Consider the following 18,414-nt stretch of genomic DNA (forward strand, 5'->3'; position numbering starts at 1 on the left):
GTATATGAAGCCACTTGTGAACCCACACAACCAACCTGTAAGAAGTCAAAGCACTAGGAGGGTTAAATGGTACTGGCCCATGGCATCCTGAGACACTGGCCATGACTGACAGTTCTCTCCAGAGGAAAATGCTGATAATCTAGGTCAGTAATAACTCTTTCTAATAGTTTTTCAGACACAAATTCAGCATGCAGCTGGAAACAAATAGGAAGGATGAAAAAGAAAGGCAGGCATGGCATGTGGAGGTGGACACGGTGGTGGGAAGATTGCCTGGTTCAGACCAGATAGAGAGCTCATGCCAACATGAAATCTAGACACAGTAAAACTCAGGACTGGGGTTTGAGTTTTAATCATACCCCATATGTTTGTCACACAAGCTTGAGGGATTGAATTTGAATCTCTGGAACCCACACAAAAGTCCTTGATCCCAGTGCTGGGGAGGCTGAGACAGAAGGATTCCCAAGGCTCACTAACCAGTCAGTTTAGCTAAACTGGGTGAGCGCGACCCTGTCTCAAAAACATTGTGTGTGTTTGTAACACCAGTGACGGTGAGAGGGTGGTGGCTATGACAGGCGGGTCCCTAGAGCTCACTGGCCAGCCAACCAAATCAAATGATGAGCCCTGGATTCAGTGGTAGACACCATCCCAAAAATATAAGCTGGCCAGCAATACTAAAGATATCCAACATTGATGTCTGGCCTTCATACTTACATATATGCATGTGTAAATGCACCTATATCCACACATTAATGCACGCACACTACATGTGTGAATGATGTACACATACATATACATTACACACATGTGCATGTACCACATAAACACAAAATATAAGGTGGAAAATGATCGAGGAAGCCACTTGTTGACCTCTGATCACACATATGTGCACATACATGGACAGGTACACACACACATAACACCCCACTCTAAGTTTTATGAAAGACAATTTTTTTTTGCTTTTTAATTACCTTTTTATTGCCTACATTCTGTCCCCATATGGCACTGAGGAGGTGTGTGTGTGTGTGTGTGTGTGTGTGTGTTTGTATGTGCGTGTGCATGTGTGTGTGTGCTCTGTGATGCTTGCTATTGAACCCAGATTCTTATGCACAGTAGGCAGGCACTCAGCCATGATGTTCTCATAGATTTTATAGACTAAACACCCTCAGTATCTGATAGGCAGCCATTCCTTCAAAGAGAAGGAACTGGAAGCAGAGAAGTAGTCAAGAGACTGCTGCTTCCGGGTGGCACTCCGCTACTACATCACCTGACTTCACAAATACACACATGCCTGGGCTACTAAGGACAGCAGAGTGAAGCCATGGAAGCTGGCAGCCTGTCTTCTCTCATAACAGATCCCACTCAGGCTCCCAAGAGCCAGTGTCTGCTCAGTCTCCCCGCATTGTCCCAGGGTCCTAACCAGCCAGACAAAAGGGACCATAGACTGTTTCACAGGTTCAGCTAAGTTGCTAATGGCTGTGGTTAGTGGGAACATTTAGCCTCCCAGGAGAGGTTCCGGGAGAGGTGGTTTACTCTGTAGTACAGTGCTTGCTAAGGTGTAGACACAGCCTGCCTCGGCCCTCTATGCATCACATCAGAATCCTCTCTCAAGACTACTGCTTCTCTCTGCAGCTGCGGTCTTCGAGAACCTGGATTCCTCTGATTTGATGGAAACTCCAGCCTTCTCCTTTGCGATGAACTTGCTAGAGGTATTGGATCATCACATCTGCTAGTTCGGAGTCTTGTGAGAAACCTTGGGGGCTTCGGCTGTCAGAGCCCAAAACCTAATTCTCATAGCCCTGTCCAGTTCCCCATGTGTGTTTCCCACACTCTCCCAGGTTGTCAGCCCATCTGCATACAGTGGACTCCTGGGGGTAAGCACCAGGGTGGGGACAGGGTGAACGACCCGTGTACTTCAGTGGACATGTCTTCCTCCTGTGTTCTGTGCCCTCCCCTACCTTCCAGTGGCTCTATACTCCACATCTTTACTTCTCACCTACTCACTCACTATGGGTTCCTCTTGGGCTTCAAGCCCCATGCCCATCAGAATGTGCATTTTATCTTATTCCACATCATTTGTGCATTTTTCTGGTCCAAGTTAGTCTGTGGCTCAGCACAGAAAGTCCCAGAAAGCAAAAGAACGCCTCACAAACCAGTCGCCTCCCAAGGTCCCCCTTCCAAACATCACTGACACATAAATTTGGGGGTCATATGTCCAACTCAGGGGTGCACATTCAAACTATATCAGGTGCTTCAAAACTTGGCTCATGCCATCTTTGTCTTCTCTGCATGGTGGGGAGGGCTCGCTCCCCTCCAACCTTCCTTTGCTTTTTTTCCCAGGCCCAGGAGACCAGCATGTTCAGGTTCACCAACAGGCAGTCTTCCACAAACATTGCAAAGGCACTCATGAGAGAGACCAAGGCTGTGACACCCCCACCCCCACGGCCCTGGTTTGGGTCCAAAATATTACCCACCATCAAGGGGTCTTTGGTCACAAGAGGGTCTAGGAACAGGTGTGAGTTCTGAGCCAGGCTCTGCTATGCAGGTAATGATGTAGCCCCGCAGGTAAATGATGCAGCCTGCTCCCTTCCCAGGTGCAGTTCCAGGCTCTCCGAGAATGCTTGATCAAACACACGATCCCCATCCGTGGAGAATACGTCTCCAGGCCCTTGAACATTGCACAGGCTGCAGACCGAAGAGACGCCTTTGTCAAGGTACAAAGCCACAGGGCAGGGCAGGACAGAGATGGATGGGCGGGTCCCAGCTTTGGGGGTAACATCCCTTGGGAGGCCAGTGTCAGCAATCTGCATGCAGCCTTTCTGGGTAATGGCCTCTTCCTTTGCCTCAGAGAGCAAAGCTTCACCCCATGTATCCCCAGGGCATCTACGGGCACCTCTTCCTATGGATTGTCAAGAAGATCAATGCTACAATCTTCACCCCACCAGGCGAGGATCCCCGAAGTGTGCGGAGGGCCATTGGTCTCCTGGACATATTTGGCTTTGAAAACTTTCAGAAAAATAGGTATAAAGACCTTAGCCTCCATTATTTCTGAAAAATAAAACATGAAGGGCGAGGAGGACAGCTCAGTCAGCAAATGCTTGCCATGAGGGCTTGAGTCTCCTTCAGAGCTCATGGGGAAAGCTGGGCATAGTGGCTGCACATGCGTGTAATGCCAATGCTGGGAAGGTAAAGACAGAAGGACTCATGTGGCCTACAGCCTAGCCAGGCTATCTGAATTGGTAGACACCCAGTCTCTAAAAGCTAGGTTGGATGGCATCGAGGACCAATATCTGAGGTTGATTACACACACACACACATATACGCACACTTCCACAATGCACCCATGCACACCACACACATGCACAGTGCATCCATACACACACACACACACACACACACACACACACACACACACGATGAGCAGTGATTCTGACCAAGCTTGAGGGTACCTGTCCCCCTTCCCCGACCTTACCCTGCCCACTAGGCTGAGAGCAAGGACTTCATACTCCCAGCTTATAATGCCAAGGTGTCTGCAGGCAAGTCTGGGCCTTCCTGCAAATACAGCCTGCATACATCTTAACATCCCACTGCCCAAAGAAGTCTGTGTAACTAAAAGCTGTCCCCAAGAGTCAGCTTACCCCAGCATTGCTTACCCCGTGAACCACTTCCCGATCTACGGTGACTTAGCACACGGGGTCAGGGTGGTAGTAGAAGTCAATAGTCTTGACTCATCTAGGAGTTCTTGTGGATCATCTCTGGCCTTTGAGTTTGGAAATGAGTAAGCTCAGGCTGAACATCTCTGATCCAGTGTCCCAGAACAGCTGGAAGCAGGTGTAGGCATTGTCACCAGATGCCACCGTGGTGAGGGTTGGGCAAGGAAACTCGGTGGGAAAAAGAAGCAAATGTGGGCAGGTGATACCCAAGGTGGAGTCAAAGGCAGCAGGCAGCCAGCAAGGAAGTGAAGGTAGGTGCTCTTCCAGAGCTTTTAAGGTCAGAGTCCAGGCCCTGATAGTCCCCTGGAGTCAGAGAAAAGGAAGCATGTACTTAGAGGTTCTGGGTGCACACAGCACAGCCGCCTCATGGGGTAAAGATGCCTCATGACTCCAGAGCTTCCCAGGCTGCAGTAGTACCCAGCTGACCCTGCTCCACACTAAGATAATGGTGGTGGCGATTCCACAGCTTTGAACAACTCTGCATCAACTTCGCCAATGAGCATCTTCAGCAATTCTTTGTGAAGCATGTGTTCACAATGGAGCAGGAGGAGTACCTTTCTGAGAACATCACCTGGGACTACGTCCGCTACACGGACAACCAGCCCATCCTAGACCTGCTGGCCGTCAAGCCCATGAGTGTCATCTCCCTCCTAGATGAGGAGAGCCGCTTCCCACAGGTATGTGTCTGCATCTCCCTCAGAGTAGAGCCTGCATCCCGGGTCTCTTTTCTGATGTCAAGATACTCTATGGTGCTGAGTGTGGAGGGTATACTCGTGCCCAGGGTGGTCACCGCCACTGCCTAACAAGTCCCAGTACAGCACACCTCCTGCAGGAAGGCTTCCCAGACTGCTAAGGACCTGGATGGTTGTCCAGTGGCTAGAGTAGGAGAGTTGACAAAGGAGTAGCCCCTAGTCTCTGTTCCTGAGTCTTCACTACCACAAGTCACCAACCAATGTGAGCTAGTTGTTCACCAATAGTGAGCTGTAAGTCATCCTAAACCCAGCTTGCTTTTCCTACTGTGGGTTGGCCTCCTGACCTCCTCATGACTCTAGGGCCTCAGCCCTTAGAACATCTGGGTTCTTCCAGGGGACAGACGTCACGATGCTGCAGAAACTGAACAGTGTCCATGCCAACAACAAGTCCTTCCTAAGACCCAAGAACATCCATGACACCCGATTTGGAATCGTGCACTTTGCGGGTGAAGTATACTACCAGGCAGAAGGTGAGCCCAGCTCTGTGTATGACCCACCTGGGATCACACAGTCCAGGATCCCAGCCAGGGGATGGTTCCACCCACTGTGGGTAGATCTATCTGCCTCAACTAAGGCAATCAAGATGATCCCCCACAGGCAGGCCCAGAGGCCTGTCTACTAGGTTGTCTCTGGAGTTCGTCAAATTGATAAGACACAAACCATTGCAGGTTTCATCTACGCCCTTTATGACTGGTTTCTTTCACTTATTCTAAGGTTTTTGAGGGTTGTCTGTGTTAATGTAGGTGTGAGGGATCAGCCCCAAGTGCTCACACTTACACACTAGCACTTTAACCAATGACATCACTCCCCAGCCTCTTTTGTTTCTTGCCATTGCAGAAGAACAGTCTGTGTTACTGGCCTATATTTTGTTTCTCTCTTCAACTGATGATATTTGAGTAATTTCCATTATACAGCTATTTTATTTTATAGCACAGCTGCGAACATCCAGTGCAGGGCTTTGTGTGCATATAGATCTCCGTTCTCGCAGCATATATCCAGCAGTGGATTGCTAGGTCATGTGTAGATTTTGAGCCCCCACAAAACTCTTTCCAAAGTAGTTGTGCTGTTTTACGTTTTTCATAGGTATGTAGGGGAGTGCCAACTTCTCCACATGCTTTTGAACTTGTGTTATCAGAGCATGGCTTGCAATAGTCTGTCCTCTCCTTCCACAACATGTGTCTAGAGACCAAACTCAGGTCATCCGACTTGGCAGCAAGTGCCTATATCTCAATTCCTTGAGTCTTGTTTTTGTTTGTTTGCTTGCTTGCTTGCTTGTTTGCACCTCCAACATATCTGGCATTACATCTGTGAACTGCCATGCCTGGCTTCATATCACTTTCTTAATGGTGCCAAAGGTTTGATTTTAAAGAAGTCTGGTTTATCTCTTGTCCTTTTGTCGCTTGTGTCATAGCTTAGACTCCACTGCAAAGTCTAGTGTCATGAGACTTTCTTTCTTTTCTTTAGGGACAGGGTCTTCCTATGCAGCCCTGCCTGCCCAGGAACTTACTGTGTAGCCAGGCTGGCCTCTACAGCTCCGCCTTTTGAGTATTAGAATTACTCCATGAGTTGCTTCTCCCGGCTTTCTCCTATGTGTTCTTTTATTGTTGCGTATTTCTGGTTTGTTTTATAAAGCAGACTCTCCTGTAGCTCAGGCTGCCTTAAACTCACTATGTGGCTAAAAACCACCCTGAACTCCTGATCCTCCTACCTCCAGCTCCCAAGTGCTGATATTCGCACCACCATGCCCAGTTTTTGTGGTGCTGGGAATCGAACCCAGAGAATCATGCATGCTAGGCAAGCACTCTACTAGCTGAGCCAGATCCCCAGCTCCTCTCATACGTAGTCTTACAAGAGGTTTAGATTTTACTTTTAGACATTGGTTCCATGGGTTAACTTCCTGCTGTAGTCAGGTCACGGTTTTGGGTAGAGAAGGAAAGGTCAGTGACGTCAGTCTGTTGTGCTTAGAAGAATGGGAAGGTGGCCAGCGTGCTCTCGTGGTCAGGAAAGCAGAGTAGGCAAGCATCATCCGTAGGAGTTTCTAAGTAGAGATGTGAATCTAGGAGCAATCTTTGCATGCTCTTCCTGCAGGGAGACAGAGAGAGGCTGGTACCATGCCAAGCGGAAGCAGGGTGCTGGAGGTGGGGGACTTCTGTTGGAAAACTGGGAAGGACAGTCCCTGACACCGCAGTTTAAGCTCTTGAGAAAGAGAGGGTTCCTGTATTAGTCAGAGTTCTCTAGAAGAACAGAGCTAATGGATATATTAAAGGGGCACTTATGAGAGGAGTTTACAGACTCTGGTCCAACAATGGCTGTCTCCTGACAGGAAGGCCAAGGATCTGGTCATTGTTTAGTCCATGAGACTGGCTGTCCCAGTTGGTCTTTGGTCTTTGTTGTAACCCTGAAGAAGTAGGTTCCAATACCAGCAAAGGATTGGGCACAGGACGACTGAATTTGCCACAGAGAGTGAGGGCAAGCAGGCAAATAGCAAAGCTTCCTTCTTCTGTGTCCTTTTATATAAGCTGCCACTAGAAGGTGTGGCCAACATGGGTCTTCTGACCTCAAATGATACAGATTTAGGGCAGGTAGTCCCGTGTCATGTGATCCAATTAAGCAAAATCCCTCACAGGTATGCCCAGCTGCTTGGGTTTTAATTGATTCCAGATGTAGTCAAATTGACAACCAGTATTAGCAATCATAGTCCCAGAACCCAAAGAGGACACGGAGCCCATCCCCCAGCACCCCTAAGTATTCAAGAGTGAGGGTTTTTGTTTGTTTTGCTTTGTTTTGAAGTGACTGAAACTTAAGAGTGAAGGGACCAGAGTTGGCACAGGACACATTAAGACCAAGTTCTCAGCACAAAGGAGATTTATTTGCTCTAGAGGGACAAAGGGCAGGGAATTAGAGCCAAGAAAGAGGGTAGTAAAGGGGCAAGGGAGAAGGGGAAGGGATGTTTGCCTCAGAGGGACAAAGGACTGCCTCTGGATAGAGAGGAGATGTATGTGGCCTACAGGCAAATGATGGTTTATATAGAGAAAGGGGTAAACCCTGTGTTAGGATGAGGTGTTTAATGTTGATTGGACAGGTTAATTAGATGAGCTAAAATTGGACTTTTGATTGCTGGACTTCAATACTTCCATAGCTGAACCTTGGTAGTCAGCCTGGGGAGAGAAAGGAGCCAAATAACGGAATGGACCTTGGTGGCTAGCTTTAGGAGTGTAATCCAGCAGTTCAGCAAAGGAGAGAGAAGGAGAGAGAATGGTGAAAGGCAAAAAGCATCCTTCAAAGAGGATGCTGAGATTCAGGAAACTTTTTTCTCCAAGCACAAGGACCTAATTTAGAATACCCAGAATCCACAAAAACCATACACTTCTGTGATCAGACACATCTCCCATCCGTAGTAGTCTTAGCACTGCTGTGCTGAAATGGGACACAGAGACAGGGGGATCCCTGGAAGCTCAAGGGCCAACAGCCTTATGTATATAGTGTTGAATAACAAGAGATTTAGCCTCACACAAGACAGAAGGGAAGTCCTGTTATCTCCACACAGGCACCATGGCGTGCTCATGCCCATTCTCTCTCTCTCTCTCTCTCTCTCTCTCTCTCTCTCTCTCTCTCACACACACACACACACACACACACACACACACACCTCACACACATTTTAAAAAGCAAAAGCAGGGCTGGGTTTAGCTCCAAATCTTGCCTAGCAGGCATTAAGCCCTGGCGTTTGCTCCCCAGCACCATGTAAACAGGCATAGTGGCACATACCTGGAATCCCAGCAGTCAGGACGTGAACGCAGGAGGGCTAGACATTCAAGATCATCCTCAGTTACAAAGCAAGTCTGAAGCCAACCTGGGCTATATGCCACCTAGTCTCAAAAAACATAAAGCAATAAACACAAATGCTGAAGTGTATTGTTTTCCTTTGGGCTACCCTGTTATACCCATGACCTCATATGATCATGATCATAAGCAACCATCTCTCTCTGTGACCTCACACGGTTCTCTCTCAGAGTTTAATGACATTGGCCATACTGGGTCAAGGTCTACCCTCATAACCTGATTTTACCTTCATTATTTCGCCTCTCAGGTTGGGGTGAAAGCTCAGTCAGTAGTGCTTTCTGAGCAAGTATGATGACTGGGTGCAACCCATGACAAGAAAAGTCATGACAAGAAAAAAGAAAAAATCTGGACAGAGTACACTGCCTGTAACCCCAGCACTGGGGAGGCAGACCCCTCGGCTCTCTGGAAAGCAGCTTAGCCTATTTAATGAATTCCGGGATAATGAGGGACTCTGGCTTTAAAAAACTGTGGACAGCAACTGACCTCCACATACATGCTCTCTGACATGTATGTGTATACATGGGTACATATGGGTACCAAACCGACACAAACATGCACATTTGCACGCCGACAAAGCCTTCTCTTCAAACAGGCGGTCCATACTGAGTCCAGAAGTACTGGAAGCAAGGACAGATACAGTTCAGCCCAGAACACTATCCTCCCCCATTTCTGAATGCTAAGTGTTCCCTTTGGGAAAACGCCAACCTTTGCAGAATGCCCAAGACCTCAGAAGCAGAATAACTGTATTCATTTAGACCGCGGTGGTGAACGGGAATGGGATGCAGGGATCCGAGAGTTCAGAGGTCAGAAGGGATGGTGCTGGTGGAGACAGAAGTTCTGAGTGGAAGATAGACAGTGCTTCGGGGGAACATTCTAGAGTCCCCCCGGCATTCTCACCTTACTCAAGGGATGGGAGAGATGGCTCTATTGGTCTGAAGGGTAGCCCTGCTCTCTGCACAGGCTTTCTGGAGAAGAACCGAGATGTGCTAAGCATAGACATCCTCAACCTGGTTCAGTCCTCCAAAAACAAGTTCCTGAAGGAGATATTCAACCTGGAGTCACCACAAACAAAGATGGGCCATGGCACCATTCGCCAGTTGAAGTCAGGAAACCAGTTCTTCAAGGTGAGCTACTACCTGCCACCCTCGCTCCAAGGCACTGTCCCAGACAGATAGGACCAGGGAGAGCCTTTATTCACTAGGAATCCCTTGCATGCGACATTCCCAGCATACAAGACCCCAATGTGCAGCATCCCTGAGCGCAGAATCCCCAGCGTGCAGCATCCCCAGAGTGCAGCATCCCCAGTGTGCATCTGGTACCCAACGCGGCTTGTGCTGAAGTGAAGGAGAGAAGAGGAGAGAAGAAGGGAACAAAGGAAAGAGAGAGAGAAGGAAGGAGGGGAAGGAGAGGAAGGAAAAGGAAAGAGAGGGAGGAGAGAAATACAGAGGGAAGGAGGAAGAGAGGGAAATGAACGGGAGGGATGGCTCAACAGTTACGAGCACTGGCTGCTCTTTTGGAGGACCTGGGTTTAATTGCCAGCACCCACATGGCAGCTCACAACTGTCTGTAACTCCAGTTCCAGAGGATCCGATACCCTCAAACAGACATGTATGCAGGAAAAAAGAAAGGGAATAAATGAAGAAGAGAAAGGAAGGAAAGAAGACAGGGAGAGAGAGAGAGAAGGAAGTGGAAAAGAAAAGGAAAGAAGGCATGGGAAGGGACAATGGAAGAAATGTGTGCATTTGTCCTGGGTGGCAGCCCTTGCTGTGGCATGGTCCCCAGTTCCCTGGGCATAACTTCCCTGCCCTTGTGACCCTTGCTTTCTCTTTGCAGCCATCAGACTCCATCAAGCGCCCACTCACCCTCGCAGGCCAGTTCAAGCAGTCCCTGGATCAGCTGATGAGAATCCTGACCAATTGCCAGCCCTACTTCATCCGCTGCATCAAACCCAATGAGTACAAGAAGCCGCTGGTAACTAGGAGAGACTGGGGGTGTGCCCGAATGGGGTGCAGCACCAAGGGGCTGAGTTTGACGTCCAGGGCATGGCCAAAGTTGTAGCTGTCCACCGTCCCTGGGTCACAGCTCAGTGACCTGCACGGCTTCAGCTCACTGGCGCCCTAGCTTTTTAGGCCTCCCGTCATCTGCTTTGTATGCTTGGCCAGGCTCTGAGCCTCATTTTTCTTATCTTCCTTGAAGTCAGACTTACTCTTGTCTAGAGGCAGTTAGCAATGAAGCTGTGGTCACAAGAATGCCCACATGGCTCAAAGTATCTTTGGGAGACAAAACTTGCCCTCTGCAGGTGGGTGATCAGCAGTGGCAAGCTCCGACAAGCAAGCACGTCTAGTGGGAAGTCTAGGACTCCAGGATGCCGTGCTGTGCTCTTGTTGGTCAGAATCTGGCCTCACCGTTCTTACATCCATGTGGTAGGGATAAGGTGGACTCCATGATTCCCTGACTTAAAGAGCCTGCTCCCCAAAAGACTGCAAGCACAGGGACTCCCCAAACCAGGAAATAGGATATGCAAAGATAAAATAACTAAAAACTGTGTCATAGGGTATATTTGTGTATACATGTTAGCATATGTATGCATGTGTGCATTGGGGTGCACATATGTGTAATGGAGGATAGAGTTTGAGGTTTGGTATCTATTTTATTGCTCTCAAAGTTATATAGTTTTTAAATTATTTTATTTTATAGGTGTAGATATTTGGCCAGCATGTATGCAAGCACCACACATGTGCCTGGTGCCCATCGAGGCCAGAGTGGAACTAGAACTGGAACTCCCCTAGAACTGGAGTCATGGACAGTGTGAGCCATAATATGGGTGCTGGAATGCGAACCCAGGTCTTCTAGAAGAGCAGTCAGTGCTCTTAACTAGTGAGCCATCTCTCCAACAACCAACCCCCTTTTTTAAAAAGTATGTGTATGCATGCATGTGTGTCTACGTGGGCACATGTGCACGTGAGCGCAATTGCTTGTGGAGGCCAAAAGAGAGCACCAGAGTCCCTGTAGCTCGAATTGCAGGCCATTGTGAGCCTCCTGGACATGAATGCTGGAACTAAACTTAGGTCTTAGCAGGAACATATGTGTCTTAATTGCTGAGCCACCTCTCCAGCCCCTCCACTATATTTGTTGAGATAAGGTGTCTCAATGAACCCAGAGCTTGTGGATTTAGCTAGACCAGCTTGCCAGTAGGCCCCTGAGATCTGCTTACCTCCTCCTCCCTTCACTTGTATTGTTGGTACATGCCTAGGTTTGGTGGTGTTGGTGGCATTTAATGTGGGTTCCAGTGGCTCAAAAGGCAGGTTGTCATACTTTCCTAGAAAGTACCTTACCAACTGAGCCATCTCCAGCCCCAAAAGAAAATTACATTTGGACTAACAAATGGCTCAATGGGTACAGGAACTTGCTGCCAAGCCAGATGTCCAGAGTTTATCCCAGGACCCACATGACAGAAGTAGAGAACCAGCTTCCACAAGTTGTCCTCTCACCTCCACATACATGCTCTGTCACACATGCACCTTGACACACACACACTCATGTACACACACAATAGATAAATGTAATATAAAATAAGTCTAATGAATAAATATTATACTAAAATGAAATACCTTTTAAATAGAACGCAATTGTATGTATCGAGGCTGTTTTATAAAAGCTAGTTGTCTTAGGGTTTCTATTGCTGTGATGAGACACCATGACCACGGCAACTCTGATAAAAGAAAACATGTCATTGTGGTGGCTTACAGGTCAAAGATTCAGTCCATTGCCATCATGGTGGGACGTGGCAGTGTGCAGGCCGACATGGTACTGGAGAGGGAGTTGAGAGTCCTACATCTTGCACCCGCAACAGGAAGTGGTCTGAGACACCGGGTGGTATCTTGAACATAGAAGACCTCAAAGCCCACTCCCACAGTGACATACTTCCCCCAGCAAGGCCACACCTCCCAATAATGTAATTGGCTTATGGGGGCCAATTGCACTAGTACAGACAACTGCTAGAGGAAGAGACCTGGTCAGTCATTCTCATCAACTTAGACCATGAAACCCAATATGGACAAGTTCAATAGAACCGCCATATACAGGCTGCCCATGCGTGTGTCAGCATTGCCAGGGCATATGTTTCATTTTTCACTTCAGACAGTTGCTATAGACAGCAGCTAGACAACTCTGTTTTGTTTTTTGAGACAGGGTTTCTCTGTGCAGCCTTGGTGTCCTGGGACTTGCTCTGTAGATCAGGCTGAACTTGAACTAGCAGATATCCGCCTGCCTCTGCCTCCCAAGTGCGGGGATTAAAGGTGTGCGCCACCACCACCACCTTAGGCAACTCTTCTTTCTCCTGCTAGCAAAAATTTTCTTGCTCTTAGCGGTCCTGCCCTAGGCTGAGGCTCACTTTCTCCGGTGCCTCTGACCAGAATTCATCTCAGTGGCAGCGGCTGCCTGCTGTGAGTTGTGGGGAGAGGCCTAGGCTGAGGACTGAAGAGCATGACCCTGCCCTTCAGGCATCTCATCTTTGAACCAGCGCCAATCATGCCTGTCACGTAGGCTGTTGTGGAGATTAAATAGAAGCTACAGGCTCTCGGGACACTCAGTTAGTAACAACTGGCTGTTCACCCAGGGCTAACCACGGTGACTTTCACCAACCTACCCATGGGCTTATCTATTTAAAGGGAGTCATCTCCCCTAAAACTTCAGGTTGAGAGCACCCTCTGGAGTCCTGGAGATGAGGGAAGCTAAACGCCACACCGGATTCCTGTCAGTCACACTGACCTCCGACATCAGCTCCCTCTCCCCCCATCCAGTTCTTTATGCCCATCCAGAGGAAGAGAGGACAAGATTGAACCAAAAGAGCCTCTGTCTCTAAGTAGATTCGCTTCTCCCTTCCACTGAGGAGGCGAAGCACACGATGCTGCCTTTCTCGGGGCAGCCTCCCTCTTGCTGTAAACCAGGCCCACGTAGAGACTTTGCATTTCTAAGGGAGGGGATATGCAAATGACTCCTCCCCTGGGTGTGTGATGTAGGTGGAGGTCAGAGGACAACTTCTGATGCTGCCCATCAGACACTTAGAGTTTCTACTGCTGTGATGAAACACCATGACCAAAAGCAACTGGAGGAGAAAAGGGTCTTTGGAGGATGACTGGACAGATCCCTCGGCAAGCTGACCCCCCACCCCTGGCAGTAGCCACAGTGAGTGGTTTGGGAGGGTGGGGTTCGTGGCTCCTCAGCCCAGCCTTCTCTGCCCGCAGCTGTTTGACCGAGAGCTGTGCATTCAGCAACTGCGCTATTCCGGCATGATGGAGACAGTGCAAATCCGCAAGTCGGGTTTTCCCATCCGCTACACGTTTGAAGAATTCTCCCAGAGGTTCCACATGCTGCTGTCCAGCCCTGAGCGCAAGCAGGTGTGTGTCTACGAGCTGATAGAACCTTGTGCCTCCCACTGAGTCCTGTCCACCTTCCTGATCTCCTGGACCTCCCTGGATGGCCAACCCCAGCTGTCTGTCCTTCCTGTTGTCCCCTACTCTATCTTCGCAGGCAACGTGCCTGGCTCACACGCTTCTGGTTGATGCTGGTGGCTGTGTGTATTCCTTTTAGATGTCTGTGAGTTTACTCTGCTCTCCTGAGACCACCAGGTCCAGTATCTGAGGGGTGGCTAGGAAGATCTGTGGAAGAATGTTCTGCCATTCTTCTGCAGCCTGTGGCCATCCTAACATCTGGATTGGTCTGAGGCTAAGGGCTCTCCAGCTACATGGAGGCCCCAGGACCCCCAAGTAGCCTATGTGTCCCTCATTCCCTTAACCTGGAGTGTAGGCAAACGCCTGAGTATAGTCAGACAGGCCTTGCTGGGAGGCCTGCATCATGACCCTGGAGGAGACCCTCACCCCCCTCCAGAGTCCCTGACCACCCCTGGTTTTTCTCAACAGTTTCAAGACAAACACCGCCAAATGACCTTGCGCATTGCTGACCTGTGCCTGGGGACAGACAAAGACTGGAAAGTGGGAAAGACCAAAATCTTCCTGAAGGTGAGATTCCATGGCCTCCTGGAAACCATAGGGAGGGGAGAAGGAGTATTCCACCCTGCCTGCCCTGTCCCCAGCTGGGCTATGGGTTCTTCTAGCCATTGTTTCACACATTGTTGGTCCCATAATGGGGATCTGGAATCTAGACAGGAAGGAAGTAGTAGAGAGACAGAGTAACAGAGAGACAGTCCCGAGGGAACCATCCAGGAAGGTGAAATGGCCACGAAAAGCCACACAGAGCAGCACAGGGTAAAGTTGGTAATAGGGAAAGAATGAGAATAGAAGGTTCACCCCTGGCTCCTTGCGTTCATGCCCAAGATCTGGTCCAGGTCTATGTCTTTAAGCTCACCAGGGCACATGAGAGACTCAGTCCTCCTGATGCTAAATAGAAGAAGGGGAGGGGGAGGGAGAATGAGGTGGGAAGGAGGATGAGAGACAGGGAGGGAGGGAGGGAGGGGGGAAGGGAGAATGGTTGAGCCACTCACATCTCTCCACCAGCCACAGAACCACTGCTCTCTGTAATGTAAAGGCAATCCCTGCCTTCCTGGGGCTACCATGGCAGGCCTGTGTTTCCCATATCAGGCCTCAGAATTAGGAGGGGTGAGAGGCAGAAGAGGACAACCCCCCCCCCCATGGATGAGAACAAGCCGTCATCTCATGCTGGCTCCCGTGATCTCTTCTCATGGGCGTTGGGAACTATTCTCACACAAAAATAAGCTCAGGTGTGCTATATAGTCCAATGCAAATTGTGAGTGACTTTGGGAAATGAAGACTGATAGATTGAAAGAGCAAAACAACACATTAAAGTAAGTTTGGTGCTAGGGTGAGCTGTAACTGCAGCTTCATTCTGATCCACATCAGGGTCCTTCCTTTGCCGGTCCTTGTTGGAGAGTCTGGGACATAAATGACCCTGGAGACCAAGACCTGGTCCCAAGCAGGAGTAGAGGGGCAAGGGAGGGGTAGCAACATGATGCAATCTCACCCACCCTCAGGATCATCAGGACACAATGCTGGAGATCCAGAGGAGCCAGGCCCTGGATGGAGCAGCGACCTGCATCCAGAGAGTCCTTCGGGGACACAAATACAGGTGTCTGCCCCATAAACCATCCCAAAGTTTGACTTGGTCTGGGCACTAAGTATTCTACAGCTATTTGGAGATCCCAGGCCCGCCAAGGAACCTATGTGCACCTCACCCCCTTAACCTGGAGGGCAGGCAAGTCATTCAGCACACGTGTCCCTCGGGCAGGCCTGGGAGACTGAGGCACAAAATCTCCTCAGTTCAGACAGTCAGTCAATATACATCTTGCACACACACAGACACGCGCGTGCACACACACACACACACACACAGGTACAAGTGCGGGTTCTCAAGTTTACAAGGCAAGCACTTTGTTGATGAAGCTATCTCTGCCAGTAAAGTGATCTCTTCCTTCCTAACTTCTGGGTGTTAGCTCCTTTATCATAATCCCGTTGGTCCCTGCAGGCCTGCTCACCTTCTTCAGCCCGTTTCCTCTCTGTCCTGCAGATTGAAAAAATCTTTTGTTCTACCTTCAAGCTTACTGATTCATCTCTGCTCTCTCCGTTCTGCTACTTGGTCCATCCACTAAGGGTTTGTTTTTAATTACAGTGGTGTGTGTGTGTGTGTGTGTGTGTGTATGTGTGTGTGTGTATGTGTATGTATGTGTTTCTGTGGTGTGTGTGTGTGTGTGGGTGCGTGCACAGGTGTACACAATTAGAGGGCTGACTTGTGTGCATGTGTATACATAGGTATATACAATTAGAGGGTTGACTGACTCATTCTGTGTCTCTATCTCTGTCTTTCTCTCCCTCTCTGTGTGTATACACTAGACAAAGAGCAAACACTCTGATATAATTGTTCTATGTGGGCTCCAGGAATAATCTATATTGAAGTTCTCTGTATGGTTTTAATATGACTGGGATATACTATTCTAAACCTAAGAAACTCACCTGCAAATATATTAAAAGTAACAAGAAAACACAATTGAGTATAAAATAAAAGGTCTATGTGGGCCAAGCTCGCTTGAGAGGTCCTTGCTCTCTGGAACCCTGCTTCCAGATTCTGTCCCAGTCCTGGGCTGAGGGACTGGCAGGAATTTGAAGCTCCCTTCTCAGATGACTCTGGACTATGTCAAATTGACAGATAAAGCATTCTAGGACACAATGTGGATGTCAGATGGGTGTGCCGTCTTCCCATCGTTTCAGCTTTGGAAGGTGGAGATGAGATCTTCAGCGCAAACTGGCTGCTTAGCTAGTCATATCAGTGAGCTCTGGGTTTGCACGGGAGACTCACGGAATGGAAAGGGAGAAGGACTGAGGATAATTTTATATCATCCTCAGGCCTCCACATACACAAGCATATACGCCCACACACATGCAAGAACACATGCGCACATACAACACACATACACATGAAAACAAAAAAAAAAAGAAGTGAAAAAGTGGCCATTGATTCTGTTCCTTCGTGTATCTTGGTGGAATATGAAGGGATGAGAAGGGATTTCTTGATTATTTTTTAAAAACTGGTTTATCATCATTCAAAGGTGAGGAGAGTTTTTGTCTTGCTTTAGTTTTGTCTGTTTTACCTGAGGCTTTATGTTTGTGATGCTGAGGGCTGAACCCAAGACCTTACACTAGACAATGTTCTCTCGCTGAGCTATATCCTTAGCCCAGAGATGCGGGTTGTTATTAGTAAATCCCATGACTCTAACCTGCATGCACATCTTTAGGTCTTGCAAGGCATCCGAGTATGTGCCATACAGTTCCCTTCCTCCATGATATTTTATTACCCACCTTCGTTTCCACACCGGTCCCTGTGTTTCCACACCCCTCCAGGACCTAGGAGGAGAGGTATTTAGCATTTCTAATTTGCATTTTCTCTCCAGGAAGGAGTTCCTGAGACAGAGACAGGCGGCTGTGACCCTCCAGGCAACGTGGCGAGGCCACTGCCAAAGAAAGAATTTTGAGCTGGTGAGAGAGAGCCTGGGAAGATGGGCCTTCAGGGGCAGCAGAAAACGGACCCATGAAAGACACATCATTCACGATTGTTTCTCTGAATTATAGCTCCAGGCAGGAAGCATTCCATTGCGAGTGGATATAGAATACAGATTTTTTTCTTTTCTTTGCATGATCTCCAGCCCTGTGTTGGGGGTGGGGATCAAACTGTTCCCCTCCAGAATTCTGGGCATCCCCCAGAGCTGGACTGGGTTGATAGCTTCTCTTCTCCCAACACAGAGTCAATAGACTAACCAGCCGGATGGACCTCAGGTCGCAAGCATTGCTTCCTCATTTTACTTCCCACCACAGGCCCCAGATAGAGACGTTGTTCTCTGTGAATCAGAGAGGCCATCACTGCACCCTCTTGGGCCCCACTTGACCCCTTGTTCCTGTCACGACTATGACTACAACTGCAGCTTAAAAGGTCACATCAGCAACAGGCCCTGACTTTCAGCTCTGTGCTCAAAAGTGGTGGTAGCTGGCGAGAAAGGGGGAGCCACGTGGGGGCCTGATGTACTGAGTGCACTGCTTTATTTAATATTAATCACTCTGTAAGTAAAGGAATTCAAGCACAGAGGGTTTACCTAACTAGATTTTCTCATGAGTGGGTCTATCCGGCATCTAGGAGTTCCTGTGACTTTCACACCCTGAGGCTGGGCCTAAGTCAGTCTTTGATCAGTCAACAGGCTCATCCCGGAGACCCAGGGACCCCTGTGGCCTGGTATAGATTGAACATTCATGCATTTCTTATCCTCCCATTTTAAAGATGCCGACCCCGCCTGCGAGGACTCCACAGGAGCTCATGGTCCAGCACTGTGGTGAACCCGGCTGGCTGCTGTGCAGCCCATGCCGGTCCACTATTTATGAGGCATTGGCTACTTCCCTTGCTGCAGCAACAAAATGCCTGACTAAAGCAACTTAAGGAGGGAAGGGCTTGTTTGGGCTCACAGTTCAGGAGGATACAGCAGTCCATTATGATAAGGAGATCATGGTAGCAGAAACACGAGGCTGCTGGCTGCATTGCATCTGCAGTCAGAAAGCAGCGAGCAAGGAGTTCCTACGCTCAGCTAGGCATCT

At 48.9% G+C, this 18,414-nt stretch overlaps 1 protein-coding gene across 1 annotated transcript in view; it reads left to right on the plus strand.

Moving 5' to 3' along the window:
* Myo7b (myosin VIIB) overlaps positions 1–18,414 on the plus strand; it is a 75,954-nt gene that overhangs the window by 30,514 nt on the left and 27,026 nt on the right. The window contains exons 10-20 of the mRNA XM_050135085.1: positions 1,630–1,706; positions 2,592–2,711; positions 2,876–3,018; positions 4,177–4,387; positions 4,797–4,932; positions 9,266–9,429; positions 10,139–10,276; positions 13,552–13,704; positions 14,227–14,325; positions 15,315–15,409; positions 17,226–17,310. Of these exons, the coding sequence (XP_049991042.1) occupies positions 1,630–1,706; positions 2,592–2,711; positions 2,876–3,018; positions 4,177–4,387; positions 4,797–4,932; positions 9,266–9,429; positions 10,139–10,276; positions 13,552–13,704; positions 14,227–14,325; positions 15,315–15,409; positions 17,226–17,310 (1,421 nt within the window). The remainder of the gene's footprint in view (positions 1–1,629; positions 1,707–2,591; positions 2,712–2,875; positions 3,019–4,176; positions 4,388–4,796; positions 4,933–9,265; positions 9,430–10,138; positions 10,277–13,551; positions 13,705–14,226; positions 14,326–15,314; positions 15,410–17,225; positions 17,311–18,414) is intronic.

The sequence above is a fragment of the Alexandromys fortis genome, unplaced genomic scaffold (assembly GCF_014885135.2).
Source record: "Alexandromys fortis isolate MF-2015 unplaced genomic scaffold, M_Fortis_MF-2015_v1.1 scaffold_25, whole genome shotgun sequence".
Lineage (NCBI taxonomy): Eukaryota > Metazoa > Chordata > Mammalia > Rodentia > Cricetidae > Alexandromys > Alexandromys fortis.